A 15398-nucleotide genomic window follows, 5' to 3' on the forward strand; every position below is an offset into this window, starting at 1 on the left:
TAATTTACATTGAAAACCAAAATAATAACTGAAACTAACATATATTCCAAACAGTTGTTTCTATATGATTAAATCAAAAAGTTATAAATAAATTAACTTCTAATATATCTGACCAACCTCCGCTATTTCGCTTTGGTTTTCACTAAAAGAATGACGATAGATGAACCACATACCTGTAATCTTACAATGCTCTTAATTTGTTCATGGTCTAGAGGTTGGAAAACAATATACTCATCAATGCGATTCATGAACTCAGGGCGAAATGTCGTTTGAGCCACTTCCATAACCCTGTTCTTCATTCTCTCATACAGTTCCTCTTTTGAGCCAGGTTCATCATCAAGCCTACTTAGAATGTACTGAGAACCAATGTTTGAAGTCATAATAATGACAGTGTTGGTGAAGCTTACAGTTCGACCCTGAGAATCAGTGACCCTTCCGTCATCTAAAATCTGAAGTAGAATATTGAAGGCATCTGTATGTGCCTTCTCAATTTCATCAAACAGAATAACTGCATAAGGCCTTCTACGTATAGACTCAGTCAACTGTCCCCCTTCTTCATAACCCACATACCCTGGTGGTGCTCCAATCAGCCTTGAAACTGCATGCTTCTCCATGTATTCACTCATGTCAATCCTCACTAGAGCTTCATCAGTATTAAATAAATAGGATGCAAGAGCCTTAGCTAATTCTGTTTTGCCAACACCTGTTGGGCAACGACTGCTAAGTGCTAACAGCAAGTCGCTGCGTGGAGAAGAGTGAGGATGCGCTGAAGCTCTCGTGGGCGCAGTGAGAGCAGATGGAAGAAAAAAATGCGTTGAGGTAAGAGCATAATGAATGGCGGCAGAATGAAAACTTGAAAAGTGGAGTTAACCCTAACTTGTTCATGTAATTTTTTATTTGTAATTGTTAATTTAGTTTATTTTTATTTTTTATGTTTTTTTAATAAATTAATTTTCATTTTTTTATATTTTTTTTTTGGTTTATAAAGGGTAATTAGACAAAAATGAAGGGGGGACGCCCAGAAGAACCCCATTTTCGGGGGGACGCCCAGAAGTACCCCTTTCGGGGAGTCGAGTCTCCCACATTGGGGAAACGCACCCCCTTGCGTCTCCCCGAGTCTCCCCAAAAGGGGGACGTGGGGAAACGCACCCCCAAGAGTCTCCCCGTCCCGGGTGCGTGGGGTACGAGGGGTGCGCGCACCCCACCCTGGGGGACGCGTCCCCGTGGAACACTGGATATTATTAAGCGATTAAGCTTTGAGGACAAAATTTTTCGAAGAAAAGGGCAATGTTATGAATCAAAAATAGATATAGAATAATGTAAATATAAATAATAACACTACATCAAAAACAATGATTAATTAGTGATTAGTTTAGTGAAGAGGTGTGTCCCCAAAGAGCATGAACGTTCGTAAAGGGACACCTGCCTAGATATATAAAGCAGGCCCTCATTGTAACATTGAACATCACTTATAAAGTTATACATTTTATATATAATAAATTATTATTACAAAATACCTCTTGTGTATTTTTACATTCAAGCCGACAGGCTATAAGTTTTGTTACTTCACTTCCATAATACCTCTGACCTTTCGAGGGTTAGAAGTGGAAGATTTGATCCGCTTGAGCAACTAAAGTTGGCAGTGAGACATAGAATAAACATTCTTGCTTAGTTTAGGGGCAATATCACCAGTTTTGCTCAAATTGTGGTTGTTTTGGTTTGGCTTACCATTTGAGCAAAATAATATTTTGCTTTTTAGGGCTCAACAGTACTGGGTTCTTCTTTCTGTGGATACCCTGTTTTCAGTCGAGGGGTGCGTCATCCTGTAGCCTCCTTTTTCCTTGGCCTATCTTGATTCTTTATCCTCAGGCCTGTTTTTATGAAAAGTTGACTTACAAACATTGAGTTATCGGATAGAGCCTTCTGAGAAATTACTAAGGATATTTAGATTTGTGTTACTGATGGGTAGTTAAATAAGAATATAATCTCTAATGGTCGGACAACAAGTTAATAGATCCCTCTTGGTGGTATCTGTGTTGGTGAAATTAGTGTTATCATTTTTTGTATGGGTGACGTATTGTTTTGCTCCCCCAAACATGTAGCAGGTTTTACATGAATGGTCAAGATTTTGTTTGCATATAGAAGAAGGGAAGTAGGAATTTTGGTTTTCCTTTGTTGGGTGAATTTTGATTGTAAGTATTAAAGTTAAAAATATGCCATTCAAATATTCATATGAGAAGCGGGCATGATGTGTATTTGGTGTGCTGTTTGTGGACCTTTTGGCACATAGTTCTTGATTAGAGGCCTCTGAAGAAGCCTGTAATCACATTTTAATGTATTTGACTAGAACTCACATATCTTCTACCTCTAGAGATATTGAAATTCATAGTATTAGATTCTTGTTTTGCTACATGTAAACTGCATTTTGTTTCAATGTTTAGGTGGGTTATTTTTCTTTCATTTCATTTTTCAAGGTTCTTGTTGGAACTTCACCATAAGATTAATACATCTCTTTTGTTACATTTTCAAAAAAACGTAAAAGGTTTCAAATTTGCTTGTCTTCATGTAGTGCACCTTTATTGCTATTTACATTTTATACTTTTGCTAGTCCTAAATGACACTGGACTGTGCAATGCAGGTTAAATTATGCCGTGCAAAGTCAACGGGGCAAGTATATGCAATGAAGAAGTTGAAGAAGTCAGAGATGCTTAGTCGGGGGCAGGTATTGTGTTTCTACTATACATTTGCAGTTTTGCTTAATAGCTCTAGTTTTGTTCTGCTTATAATGTGAAATATTTAACAATTTGAGTACAAACGGCAAAATTTCTGATCTGATACTTGATTGAGGTGTTGTAAGGTTATAGCTTGTGAACGTGAATTTCTATTTACTAACATTCCATGTCATGCAATGCTAATCTTCCGTTTCAAAAGAGAGGACTAAATATGCTATTCATTGGTAATTTACTAATTTGGTATTGAATGATGATTTATTTCCCTTGTAGTTTTTCTTTTTTTTTGAGTAGTTGATTCTTGATGGATGCCGACAAAGGGATAGCTCATTTTGGGGAATAAATTTTTTAAATGTGCATCATGCATAAGCTCATTATTTGTAACGGGTTAGAACATTGAGAAGGCTCAGGTCTGCATTTTAAGGAGTTAAAATCTGGGCTGGAACTTGAAATTCACATCAGAGATACTACTGATTAGTGCCATGCAGTCAGAGGTATTTATTCCTATGCAGTGGCTCTAGTTTCAAGGAGTAAGCAAAGGTTACCAATGCTGGAATCAAGGGCTGAAGTGTCAGACCAGTAGCTCAAATTTCTGAGCAGAGAAATATCAGCAGAGGAGGCTGAATATGTACTAGACAATTGCCAGAGTTTTTAAGTCCAAAGTCCAAAACTGTAGCAAACAGTGGCCCGAATTCCTAGATGCTGGCACATGCATGAAAGGAGAGATAAGTCCTTTAATGAGTTATTTAATGCTGTAATTATTTCTCTGAGACTAGCAATAAAACTCCTCTTCTAGACTGGTTTTCCCTTTGTGGGTTTTTCCAGGTTAGAGTTGACCAAAAATAAGTGTCTCCTATCTGTGTGATTGCTTGTTTAAATTTCTTATCAGCTGAAAATTGAAAGTGTAGTGGTAGCCTGTTAATGTTTGTTTTAGAATCTGCATTTTTCTTTATCAACATGAACATGTGGGGCTGTGGGAATTAAACTCTATGCAAAACAAACCGAAACTGCGGAGGGCTATAAAGAACCTAAAATTTCTACATGGTATCAGAGCAGCCAATGAAACCTTCAGCTGATAATCGGTGAACCTACAACAAGCATACAACCTGCCTATATACTAGAGATCTGTGGTTGAGAGGGAGGAGTTTGAAAGTCTTCAGTGATTGAGAAATTGTGTTGGTTGTGAAGGTCAGATGGCTATTGGTTTGAAACTTTGAGGGTGGAGGATAGGCTGAGTGGGGCTGAGAATTTTGGCCCATGGAAGGAGAGAATGCTGTTGCTGCTTGAGGAAGTTGAGGTGTGGGATATTGTAGAGAGTGTGGTACAACCTCCCACTAATCTAGTTCAGTTGGCAGACTTCAATAAGCAGAATGTGAAGGCAAGGAGAATTATTCTCGATGCTATTAAAGACAACCTATTTCCTCATGTGACAAGGAAGAAGTTTGCCAATGAGATGTGGGATTCCGTAGTAAAACTTCACCAGAGCACCAATGAGAATAGGAAGATGGTGTTGTGTCAGAAGTTAAGAAATGCCAAGATGACCAAGATTGACATGATGACCTCATACCTCACCGAGATCACACGGGTGAGAGGTGTTTGTTGCAGTGGGAGAGATTATCCTTGAGGATCAGTACTGACATGATGAACTCATACTTCACCGATATCACATAGGGGAGAGATGAGTTTGTTGCAGTGGAAGAGATTATCCCTGAGGATCAATTGGTTAGGATGACATTGGATGGTTTTCCCAAGCAGTGGGATGGATTCATAGATGACATTGTTGCCAGAGAGAATTTCCTTGATTGGAGGAGGATGTGGGACGATTTCATCCAGGAGGAGACTGGGAGGAGTGCCAAGAGTGGCAGCTAATGTGGCGGGGTATATGAAGAGGAAAATGTTTCCCTAAGGGCAAGAAGAAGGCCAAGAAGGGGTCTTCTAATGGGTCCATGCAGTAGAAGGGGAAGTATAAGGCCAAAGAGAAGGACACGAGCAAAGTGAGATGCTTTGCTTGTAAGAAGATGGGTCACTATTCCTTTCAGCGTCCCAACAAGACTGGGAAGAAGAAGGGCGTAGCAGCTTCAACAGAGGTGGATGATTTTTCCACCAGGTTTGACTCTGAGTTTGCTTTAATGGTGAGTCTTGCCACTAGTGTCATGTCTTCCATTGCTTGGTTTGTAGATAGTGGAGCTTCCTTCCATATGAATGGAGTGAGGGAGCATTTTATGAGATGTAGATTTGGAGGTGCTGCTTGGAGATAACTCCAAGGTCAAAGTAGTGGGAGTGGGGCTTGTATCCTATCAGAGGGAGTTATTGCCTCCCTTGAAAGTGACAAAGGTCTTATATGTTCCAGGGCTGAAAAAGAACTTGACTTCAATCTCGAGTATTGAGGGCAGGGGATATGTAGTGGTATTTTGGGATGGACGGGTGCTTATGTATCCCAAGGGATCCAACATCACTTGTGCTAGAGTGATTGGAGTCTGCAATGGGAGACTTTACAGGATTATGTTTTAGACTACCAGAGCCTTAGTGGGGCAGATCAACTGTAGTGAGTTGTGCGAGATATGGCGCTAGGAGTATGGCCCACTTGCACCATGGAGCATTTAGGATGTTGAGGGAGATGGTTAGAGGTTTACCTGAGTTCAACACTGAGCATCATGATGTGTGCAGGGGGTGTGCTTTGGGAAAGTACACCAAGACACCTTTCACGAGCAGTGATAGTAGGGTAGCAGGTATTCTGGATTTGATACACTCTGATGTGTGTGGTCCTATGTCTCATGTATCATTGAGAGGTTTTGAGTACTATGTTACTTTCATTGATGACTACTCCAGGAAGACCTAGATTTTCTTTATGAAGACCAGGGATCAAGTCTTCAATAGGTTTCAAGAGTTTAATGGTCTTGTGGAGAACCAAGCAGGCAAGAAGATGAAGGTTTTGAGGACATACAATGGGGGTGAGTATACCTCCAATGAGATGGAATTTTGTAGTAGTGCGAGTATGAAGAGGGAGTACATAGTGCCTTATAACCCCTAGTATGATGGGGTGGCAGAGATGAAGAACAGTGCCATATTGGCTGCAGCAAGAGCTATGTTGCATAATCAAAAGCTACTTTTCTTTTTATGGGCTGAGGCTTGTAATGCTGCAATTTATTTGCAGAACAAGAGTCCACACAAAGTCTTGGGGAGTAAGACTGTTGATGAGGCTTTTTCTTGGAATAACCCTGAGATTGGGCACATCATTATTTTTGGGTGCCTCACATATTCACACGTCCTTGAGGAGAAGAGGATGAAGTTGGAACCCACTGCAGAGAATGGTATTCTTGTGGGTTACAATGAGGCTTCCAAGGCCTATCGCATATACATTCTTGGGCAGAAGAAAGTTGTCTTGAGGAGGGATGTGAGATTTGAGGAAGAGAGAGCCTTGAGGAGGTCGAGGGAGGATGATCGAGTAGAGAAACTGGCTCCTTAGCAAGGGGCCACACCACAGGTTTCAAGATCTTCAGGTGGTACACCAGGGTCAGGAGGATCACCTACTTCTGGAGTGATAGGATCACAGAGTTTAGGATCACCAGGCACAGGATCTCAGAGTATAGGCTCACCACAAACCACGGGAGGTTCATCCTCTTTAGGAGGAGAGGCTCTAGGGGAGGATTTTCCCATACTAGTTGTGGAGGCTACTTTAGGGAAGAGGAAGCTAAGATGGCTTCATGAGACCTTGAAGGAAGCACAAGAGACAATGGGCAATACCCAAGTGGTCAGCTAGGGAGAGTAGACCACCAGACAAGTTGGGTGGCTATGTGGTGGATGTTGTGGAGACTGAGCCAGCTAGCTACGAGGATGCTCCGAGTCAACAGATCTGGAGGGATGCCACGGTGGACGAGTATGCCTCCATCATGAAGAATGATGTGTGGGAGATAGTGTCGAGACCTGAGGGGAAGTTAGTGGTGATTTCTAGGTGGCTCTACAAGATCAAACATGCTGCGGATGGTAGCGTGGAGATGTTCAAAGCAAGATTTGTGGCACGGGGGTTCTCATAGGTAGAGGGAGTTGACTATGGGAGACCCTTTCTCGTTATACCTCTATTAGAGCAGTGATCTCCATAACAGCTGAGACGGGTTGGAAGATTCACTAGATGGATTTGAAGATTGCCTTTCTCAATGGGGTCATACAAGAGGAGGTTTACATTGAGCAACCATGGGGCTTTGAGGTGCATGGGAGGGAGTCTCATGTGTGTAGGCTTAAGAAAGACTTATATGGACTAAAGTGGGCACCAAGAGCATGGTATGACAGGATTGATTCTTACTTGCAACATATGTGTTTCTTGAAGAGTGAGGCAGATCCAAACCTATATTTCATTATGGTTTGTGAGGATCCACTCATTCTGGTTCTGTATGTGGTTGATTTGTTTATTACAGGAGAGGAGAGACTCATTCAAAACTGCAAGAGGGACCTTGCTTCAGAGTTTGACATGACCAATATGGGACTGATGCACTACTTTTTGGGGTTGGAGGTTTGGCAGGAGGATGGGCAAAATTTCGTGGGCTAGGGCAAATATGCAGGGGACATATTGAGGAGATTTCATATGGAGGATTGTAGGCCTATGGCTACTCGGATGATCACCCACTAGAAGAAGCTGCATGCTTCAGATTTCGAGTTGGTGGTCTGCACTATGTATCGTCAGTTGATCAATTTGTTGATGTATTTGGTCAGCACTAAGCCAGATATTTGTTTTGCAGTCAACACGTTGAGTCAGTTTATGATGTCGCCCGAGAGGGTGCACTTGGTAGTTGCGAAACATGTGTTACAATACCTACAAGGCACAATGGACTATGGATTGGACTATATCAGGGGGATAGAGTCAAGTTGACATGTTATGCAGACTCAGATTGGACTAGCAGTGCTAGCGACCGGAGGACTACCTCCAGATATTGTTTGAGTATGGGTTTGACGGTTGTGTCGTGCTTCAACAGGAAACAAAGATCAGTGGCACTGACTTTTGCAGAGGTTGAGTACATTGCAACCAATTAGGCTAGTTGCAAGGCTATTTGGCTTCACAAGTTGTTTGTGTGGCTTATTTGGTCAGAGGCTAAGACCGACTATGATACACTGTGATAATCAAAGTTGCATTAAACTCACAGAGAATCTAGTGCTTCATGACTGGTCAAAGCACATAGAGATCAGGTACCACTTCATCTGGGATTGGGTTCTGAGAGTAGTTAAGCTTGAATACAAATCCACTGAGGAGTAGGTTGCAGACATTCTCACCAAGTGATTGCCAAGGGGCAAGCATGTGTATCTCAAGAAAAGTAGGGAGTGGTGAGACACCTTCCTCGGTAAGAGGGAGTATTGAGAAAAGGTATCAAAGAGGTGTTTCCTAGTGCTTTTGCCTTTTTCCTAGGGAAAGACATGAAAACACCTTTTTAGTAAGCGACTTTGTGAGTTATTAAAGTCATGTGACTTAAAAGTCACTTTATGAGGTACTTTAGTGCTATGTACTTTATATTTTTAAAGTCACTTTATGTTTATAAAGTGATTTTCTGTGGAAAAAGGTACAAGGTACAAAACCAACATTAAAGTGACTAGAGAGGCTCTTAATGAAGGGGGGACATTAAAAAGGGGTCAAGTGAAGATTATATCTCCACCATTGATCTATGAGAGCTGAGATCTAATCTCAGCCATAGATCAAAGGGTTAGGATTCTCTCATCATTATGAGAGACTAAAAAGGGAAAAAGGCAAAGTGAGCTTATTTTTTATTCTTCATGTGCACGTTTGAGAAGTGAAGAGCAAGGAGGAGGAGAAGAGTTAGAGGCTGAGACAGCCATTGTTGAAGGAGAGACTAAGCTACAGCAAGGAGAAAAACACCTACAGATCGTATCCCAAGGAGACAGGCCCGTGTTTCAAGGCAACACTGTAGCACACAGTTCCAGGAAGCTACAGCAGTCTCCAGCATGCAAATCAAGTAGGATTCAGAGACTGAGCATTAAATGTGGTATCTCAGGCTTGCATTTTAAGGAGTTAAAATCTGGGCTGGAACTTGAAATTCGCACCAGAGAAACTGATGATTAGTGGCCAGTGGCACGCAGTCAGAGGTATTTATTCCTTTGCAGTGGCTCGAGTTTCAAGGAGTAAGTAGAGGTCACCAGAGCTAGAATTAAGGGCTGAAGTGTCAGACCAGTGGCTCAAATTTCTGAGCAGAGAAATCTCAGCAGAGGAGGGTGAACACGTACTAGACAGTGGCCTGAGTTTTTAAGGCAGAAGTCCAGAACTGTAGTGAACAGTGGCCCAAATTTCTAGGAGCTGGCACAAGCCTGAAAGGAGAAATAATTCCTTCAATGAGTTATTTAATGCTGTAATTATTTCTTTGAGATTAGCAATAAAACTCCTCTTCTAGACTGGTTTTCCCCTTGTGAGATTTTCTAGGGTTAGAGTTGACGAAAAATAATTGTCTCCTATTTGTGTGATTGCTTGTTTAAATTTCTTATCAGCTGAAAAGTAAAAATGTAGTGGTAGCCAGTTAATGTTTCTTTTAAAATTTGCGTTCAGTTTCTTTATCAGCATGAACATGTAGGGCTGTGGGCATTAAACTCTATGCAAAACAAACTGAAACTGGAGAGGGCTACAGAGAACCTAAATTCTACAGTGACTTGTCCAGAAACTTCTGCGAGTTGGAGAAAGAGATGAATTTGTTCTTCTTTTTCGTCCTCCTTGCCCTTGTCCTGCACTTGGATGCCCAGAAGATTCTTGCTGGACAGAGATCGAATTGCTGCCTTGGAGGAGGAGGTCGAGTGCCTTTATTTAGTAATCTGCTGGGTTTGAATGGGTGTCTCCAGTGCTTGGGCCGACTTGATTTGGAGGAAAGCCGACTTGTCTAGTTCTGGAGCCAAAAGTTTAATTTCGAAAATTCAAAATTTTCTCTCTTAAAAGTCCATAAGGATATGAATCAAAAATAATTTTTTCTTGACTCTAGCATGAAGAGCATGCTTTACATTGATCAATATAAAATACATCAAAGGGTAAAATATACATTATCTAGACCGACCATAGTTACAAAATTCAACTGTTAGGAGGCCCATATTAGTTGATTAGTTAAGTGAATGGTTGTTTCCCAACAGTCGTGTGTATTCCTGTATGTGTTTTAACTTTTAACTTTAAGGAGATCCCTTTTTTGATAGTAGTCATTCACAAGTAGAGGAATCTATTGTATGTGTAGACAATGTGTTGAATAAGAGTTTCACAGTAACTCCTATGCACTGTTAACAATGGTGTGCTTGTTCATTTCCTCGTTTAATTAATTAAATTCCGCGCACACATAAGATTATTTCTCGACTACTCTGTCTCATTATCGTTCCAAACTCATAAATTTGGGTGGGTGGCAGTACCACAATGCAGCCGTGTAAAATATTGAAAAAATGGACCAAAGCATTGGCTGATACAAAGTATGTATATTGTTTTACACCTTCCCATGTGTTTAGTTGTCTTTAATTAAGTTTAATATCTTGATCCTTTTTTTTTAATAAATAAATGAAAGCAGAGTTATTTTGGGCAGAACATTTAGCATATGAGACCGCAGATTCTTTTGCCAATTTATTCTTTTTCCTCCAGACTTTGGTCATGTTTTATGGGGAATTTAAAAATAGTCTGGTGTTTCCTGCCTTTCAAATCTGTGAAAGGAGTTACTTAAAGGTGTCTTCTCTGCAGACTGTTATGATCCCAGTCTGTTCTAAAAAGTTATATTTTTCCAGCCTTAAGACCTTGATTAACCAAATCTTGTCTCTCTGAGGCAATTGCTATTGATGAGATAGTGGTTCTCTTCTTTGTGTTTTCATTCTCTAGGTTAAACTGTGTTAGTTTTTGGTAGCATCGGAAGTGCTCTAGCCTTGAAAATTGGTGGAGAGGCTAAGGCGCATGAGTTCTAAAAACCCCAGAAACCGTTTGGTGAAATTCCACCCAGATTGTATTTTATTAAAATAATTAATATTTTTAATGGAGTTCCTAAGTGTGAAATTCCACCCGGATTGTATTTTATTAAGATAATTAATATTTTTAATGGAGTTCCTAAGTCTAAACTTAGGGAAATCAAAATATTAACGGGTATTAATCAAAATATGGGTGAGAATGATCTAGAAGGCGGATCAAGTCATGTTTTAATTTTAGCCGTTGATTAGAGACTTAATCTCGGCCATTGAAGACTCAACAGGAAAAGTATAAAATGGATGCTTGGGGTTCATTTGGAAACACACACGGAGAGAACGAATTGATCTGGAATTCGGTTTCTGGGGCTATGAAGTTGAGAAATTCGAACTAAGTGATAGTAGCAGAGGGGCAGTGAGAATCCGGGAGAAGGACTTTTCTAAGAATATTGACAGAGAGGCGGAGAAAGCTTGCAAAGAGGCAATGCAATAGATGGGAGAGCTGATGCAGAGCCAAAAAGGCCAACGTAGAGGGGAACGCTGCCGGTCACCCAGAAGCCGGAACTGCGGGAACAACTGGGATAGCTGACGCAGAGGGCAGAAGAGGTGATGCAGGGGCCAGGGCTGACACAGAGCTTGAAAGGCTGACGCAGGGCCTACGTAGGGCCAGAGTAGAAGTAGCCGTGTTAGCCAGTCTTGTTGCTGGATCAGTTGGAATTCTGCCGGGTGAAGTGAGGTAAAACTCACTCAGAGTTTCCTCCTGTATTTTCTTTGTAAAGGATTGCTAGATGAGCATCCTAGATTTGTATTCAGATACTTCTCCTGCATAATAATAAACTCTCATAGTTTCTGCACCGATTTTCCCACATTGGGTTTTTCCCACAAACTGATGTTTATACTTGGTCCTTGCATACAACTGACGTGTGTCAAATTAGCAAAAGAACACGAAATACTGAATGTTCACACATATCAAGATTTTTTTGTTATAGGTCATTATTTCTTCAGTTATTTTAATTCTGGATCAGCAATGTAGGAAACATCCTCATCATGTTGAATTCATTTTTGCTTCTTAAATTTCCTGCTACGTTAAAGGTTTGAAGTTCCGTATTCTGGAGAAGAGTCAGGTAAATATTCACCAAATTTGTTATGGGCAGTGGAAAAGCTATTGGTCCTTTTTTTCTTTGCAATAGCCAGATTTTATGGTTGACTCAGGATTTTGAATTTGGTACTTTGCCGTTAGCCTAGATATTAGGATTAAATTGTTTCTTTCTTTTTTGCATTGCTGGAATATAAAACAAATAAGTGAGTGTGAGAATGAGAATAGATTATACATTAAAAAAATGGAAAAATAGAAAAAAATAATCCACAGATATTACTTGTTGATGGCTCTTTTTTGCAAGAATTTGTTCTTTCCACAAGCTATCTAATGACTAATTCCAATATAATTGAAATATTTCTCTATAAAGAATGAGTTTCGTAGCTGTGATTTGCATCAAGAAATTAGCCCATTTACAAGGATATAAATTGTCCAATATAAGTAGTTCTGTGGTAAAATTATTCGATTTAGGCTTTCTATTTTTATTATGAGTTTCTGTTAGTTATGCCTAATGCCCTTTTCTTCTTATTAACAGGTTGAGCATGTTAGGGCAGAGAGGAACTTACTTGCAGAAGTTGACAGTCATTGCATTGTGAAACTCTATTATTCTTTCCAAGATTCTGAATATCTGTATTTGATAATGGAGTATTTGCCTGGAGGTGATATGATGACCCTTCTTATGAGAAAAGACACGTTAGCAGAGGATGTAGCTCGGTTCTACATTGCTCAGAGTGTACTTGCTATAGAATCTATTCATAAACATAATTACATACACAGGTATCAGCTAGTTTGGAAACTTACTGCATCAGAATAAAAATGAATTTGGTTGTAGTTGATGTGATGCTTTATTGCATCTAAATTGTTGAATGAAGAGCAAAAGCTACATGTCTAGTGGACATGGCAAGTTGGCTGTTAATCTAATGTCATTTTATCATGCTTGCAGGGATATCAAGCCAGATAACCTTCTTTTAGACAAAAATGGTCACATGAAGCTCTCAGATTTTGGCCTTTGCAAGCCTCTTGACTGTACAACACTATCAACTCTTCACGAAAATGAGCCTATAAATGATGAGAATTTAAGGGAGTCAATGGACATAGATGGTTGTTCTCCGGATTCTAAGATTGGGGGCCCATGGAAAAGTCAGCTTGAACAACTTCAGCATTGGCAGCGGAATAGGAGGATGCTGGTATATATTTGTTCTGCATTTTTGGCTGTAGAATATATATAAAAATCTCTCTCTATCTTTTACACAGAAAAAAAGTAATGTTGTAGAATTTCTCTCTTTATATATTTATATCTTTTCCACAGAAAAAGCAAAATGTATTAATTCATGAAATGTGAACATTATGTCGCATCATGTATTCATGCTGTAGCATATAATCATAACAGCCCTATGGACATATATATGAGGTTTAAGTCCGATTTCAACAGCGAAAAAGACCCCAACCAAAGCATTGATGCAAAGCCTTATAACCGGTCGACTCAGGCCTGTACATATCCATAGTCCAGACTTACAGTCTGCTCCCAGAATGGCCAAAACAGGCAAATATACAGGCTCAAACAGGGGTATGAAAACAACATAAATACCATCCAACCACCATCACGGGGCAGCAGAATACAATAACTAGAAATCTGAAAGAAGGGAAAAGGAGGTGTAACAGTGGAGTTGCCTTCAATTTCCTCTGAAATCAAACCTGTCTCCATGTTTTCATAGTGGATCTTCCTTGGAATTGTGCTCTCTATAGATATGAGATATGAGAGAAGGAGATCAACTGGAATCTTGACCTCAAATCTCTAATTTGATTAAAGACAGCTTAAAGCCGCACATTCTGTGGAAGATATTTCTGTTTAACCAATCCATAGTAACTTTGGAGTTTGGATATATACCTGGAGACTACCAACATTGTTTTCAACTGCAACGTATAGAAAAGTTGCCAGGGCTTTTAGCTCAGCCCAGTTATTTGTTCCATCTCCTAGCCCAAAGAAAAGGGAATAATCTGAGATTTTAGGAACAGAAAGCCCCTCACTGCACGTACTCTAGGGTTATCCGTGAGACACTGTCAATGAATCCCCATGGGAATGATTCATCTATCACCATTGAACGAATTTCACTTGGTGGCTTCTCCTTAACAGTATCCCTATAATCCTCAGAACAGAAATTGACTCTATAGAATACTTTCTCTGGTGAAAGTGAAACATTTTGTAATATTATCTAGTTCCTGGAGGACTTCTTCGCCCAACTGACATGAATGGGAAATATTTGATGTCATTTACGAATTTGTCTTCAAACTAGTTTTTATATCCTTTTGATAGAGATGGTCCTTATTGTTGAAATATTAATGTAAATTGTCCATTGTGAATTTTCCTTTTTATTTCAATTTCAAAGCTATTGATGGTTTGCTTACTGGTTTAAGAGCTAACCCTCTTGTGAAAGCATAGGTGAAGGAATCCCAAGTGCGTGGTACATTATCCATGGCTTTAAGATGGTAATGAACTTCAATGACACACACCAAAATGATATCAAAGTGAAAGGAAATTTGCAATTCAACTTCAAGGAAATAAGGAACCATTCTTAAAACAATTCTCTAAGCCTAAAAAGCCAAAAAGAAAAGAAAATTCAATCACTTCTTCTTTTGTTAACTTAAAAGAAAAAAAGCAAGTTAACATCTTTTAAAGACAATTTTTAGAAAATTAAACTGTTTTTAGTAATTTAAGTATAGTAGATCATTTATTAGAATCTTAGTTTCTGACTTTTGATTAATTTTCAAATTAAGTGTCTCTAGATTTTATGTCATTTTAAAGAAATTAACTTGGAAATTTTTAAGAATTATAATAATCTTAGTGCTGTTATTCTCACATGTTTTAATTTGATTTTAACATAGCATTTTCAGCAGTTAGTTTAATTTGAAATTCAGATTTGGGGTTTTGCATTGAATTAAATCTAAGGATTTTTTTTTTCTTTTTTTATGGATTAGATGTAATTTCATGTGAGATGGCTCAGCATAGTCTTCTTCAAATATTTCTGCAATTTATATACTTGCTGTCCACTACCTTAATGAGTAATTTTTTTCAAATTTATTATGGATGAAATCTGTTACTAGATGTTTTCCTCCACACTTTTATAATTCTGATTTTATTGCAGAAATTTACTTTATTTCAGCATTAAAACCAACATAAATATGAAGTTAATATTTCCTTATTACAATTTCATTCCATGCACTTTATTTTTTTGGTATTTATCCTTGACCATTTTATTTACAATGCAAGTTGCGATGACTCTGAATATTTCTGTGGGCAAGACCATTAGTGAATTATAGTCCAGAAGACATGTTCTGATGTATATAAATAACAATAATATTTGTCGTTAGGCATTTAAAATTATGGTTTGTGAAGCATACACATAGGGATAGGCATTTAAAATTATGGTTTGTGAAGCATACACATAGGGATACTCGAGACTTTAGGAGGCTACTCATTAAGCTTAAGGCTCACCTTGGTGGAAGTCTATGTAAACCTTGTTGGTACACATTTGAGCAATATTGCATTAGACAGACCTAAACATAGACATCACTTCCACGTACCTTGAGTAAATTGGAAGTTTCTCTAAGTATCCTTAAACCATCCATTCAGCTGCCAGACTGTTATAGTGCACTGAAAACAACAT

At 39.1% G+C, this 15398-nt stretch overlaps 1 protein-coding gene and 1 pseudogene across 2 annotated transcripts in view; one reads left to right on the forward strand and one right to left on the reverse strand.

Moving 5' to 3' along the window:
• LOC149143032 (uncharacterized) overlaps window positions 1-15398 on the forward strand; it is a 307558-nt gene that overhangs the window by 85724 nt on the left and 206436 nt on the right. For both annotated transcript variants that reach the window (XM_089450073.1, XM_089450074.1), the window contains exons 3-5: window positions 2639-2722; window positions 12269-12510; window positions 12677-12920. In XM_089450073.1, coding sequence (XP_089306199.1) covers window positions 2639-2722; window positions 12269-12510; window positions 12677-12920 — 570 coding nt within the window. The remainder of the gene's footprint in view (window positions 1-2638; window positions 2723-12268; window positions 12511-12676; window positions 12921-15398) is intronic.
• On the reverse strand, window positions 123-866 carry LOC149143035 (chaperone protein ClpB3, chloroplastic pseudogene; annotated as a pseudogene).

This window comes from Pinus tabuliformis, chromosome X (assembly GCF_031772625.1).
Source record: "Pinus tabuliformis cultivar Carrire ecotype Pingquan chromosome X, CPIR1, whole genome shotgun sequence".
Taxonomy (NCBI): domain Eukaryota; kingdom Viridiplantae; phylum Streptophyta; class Pinopsida; order Pinales; family Pinaceae; genus Pinus; species Pinus tabuliformis.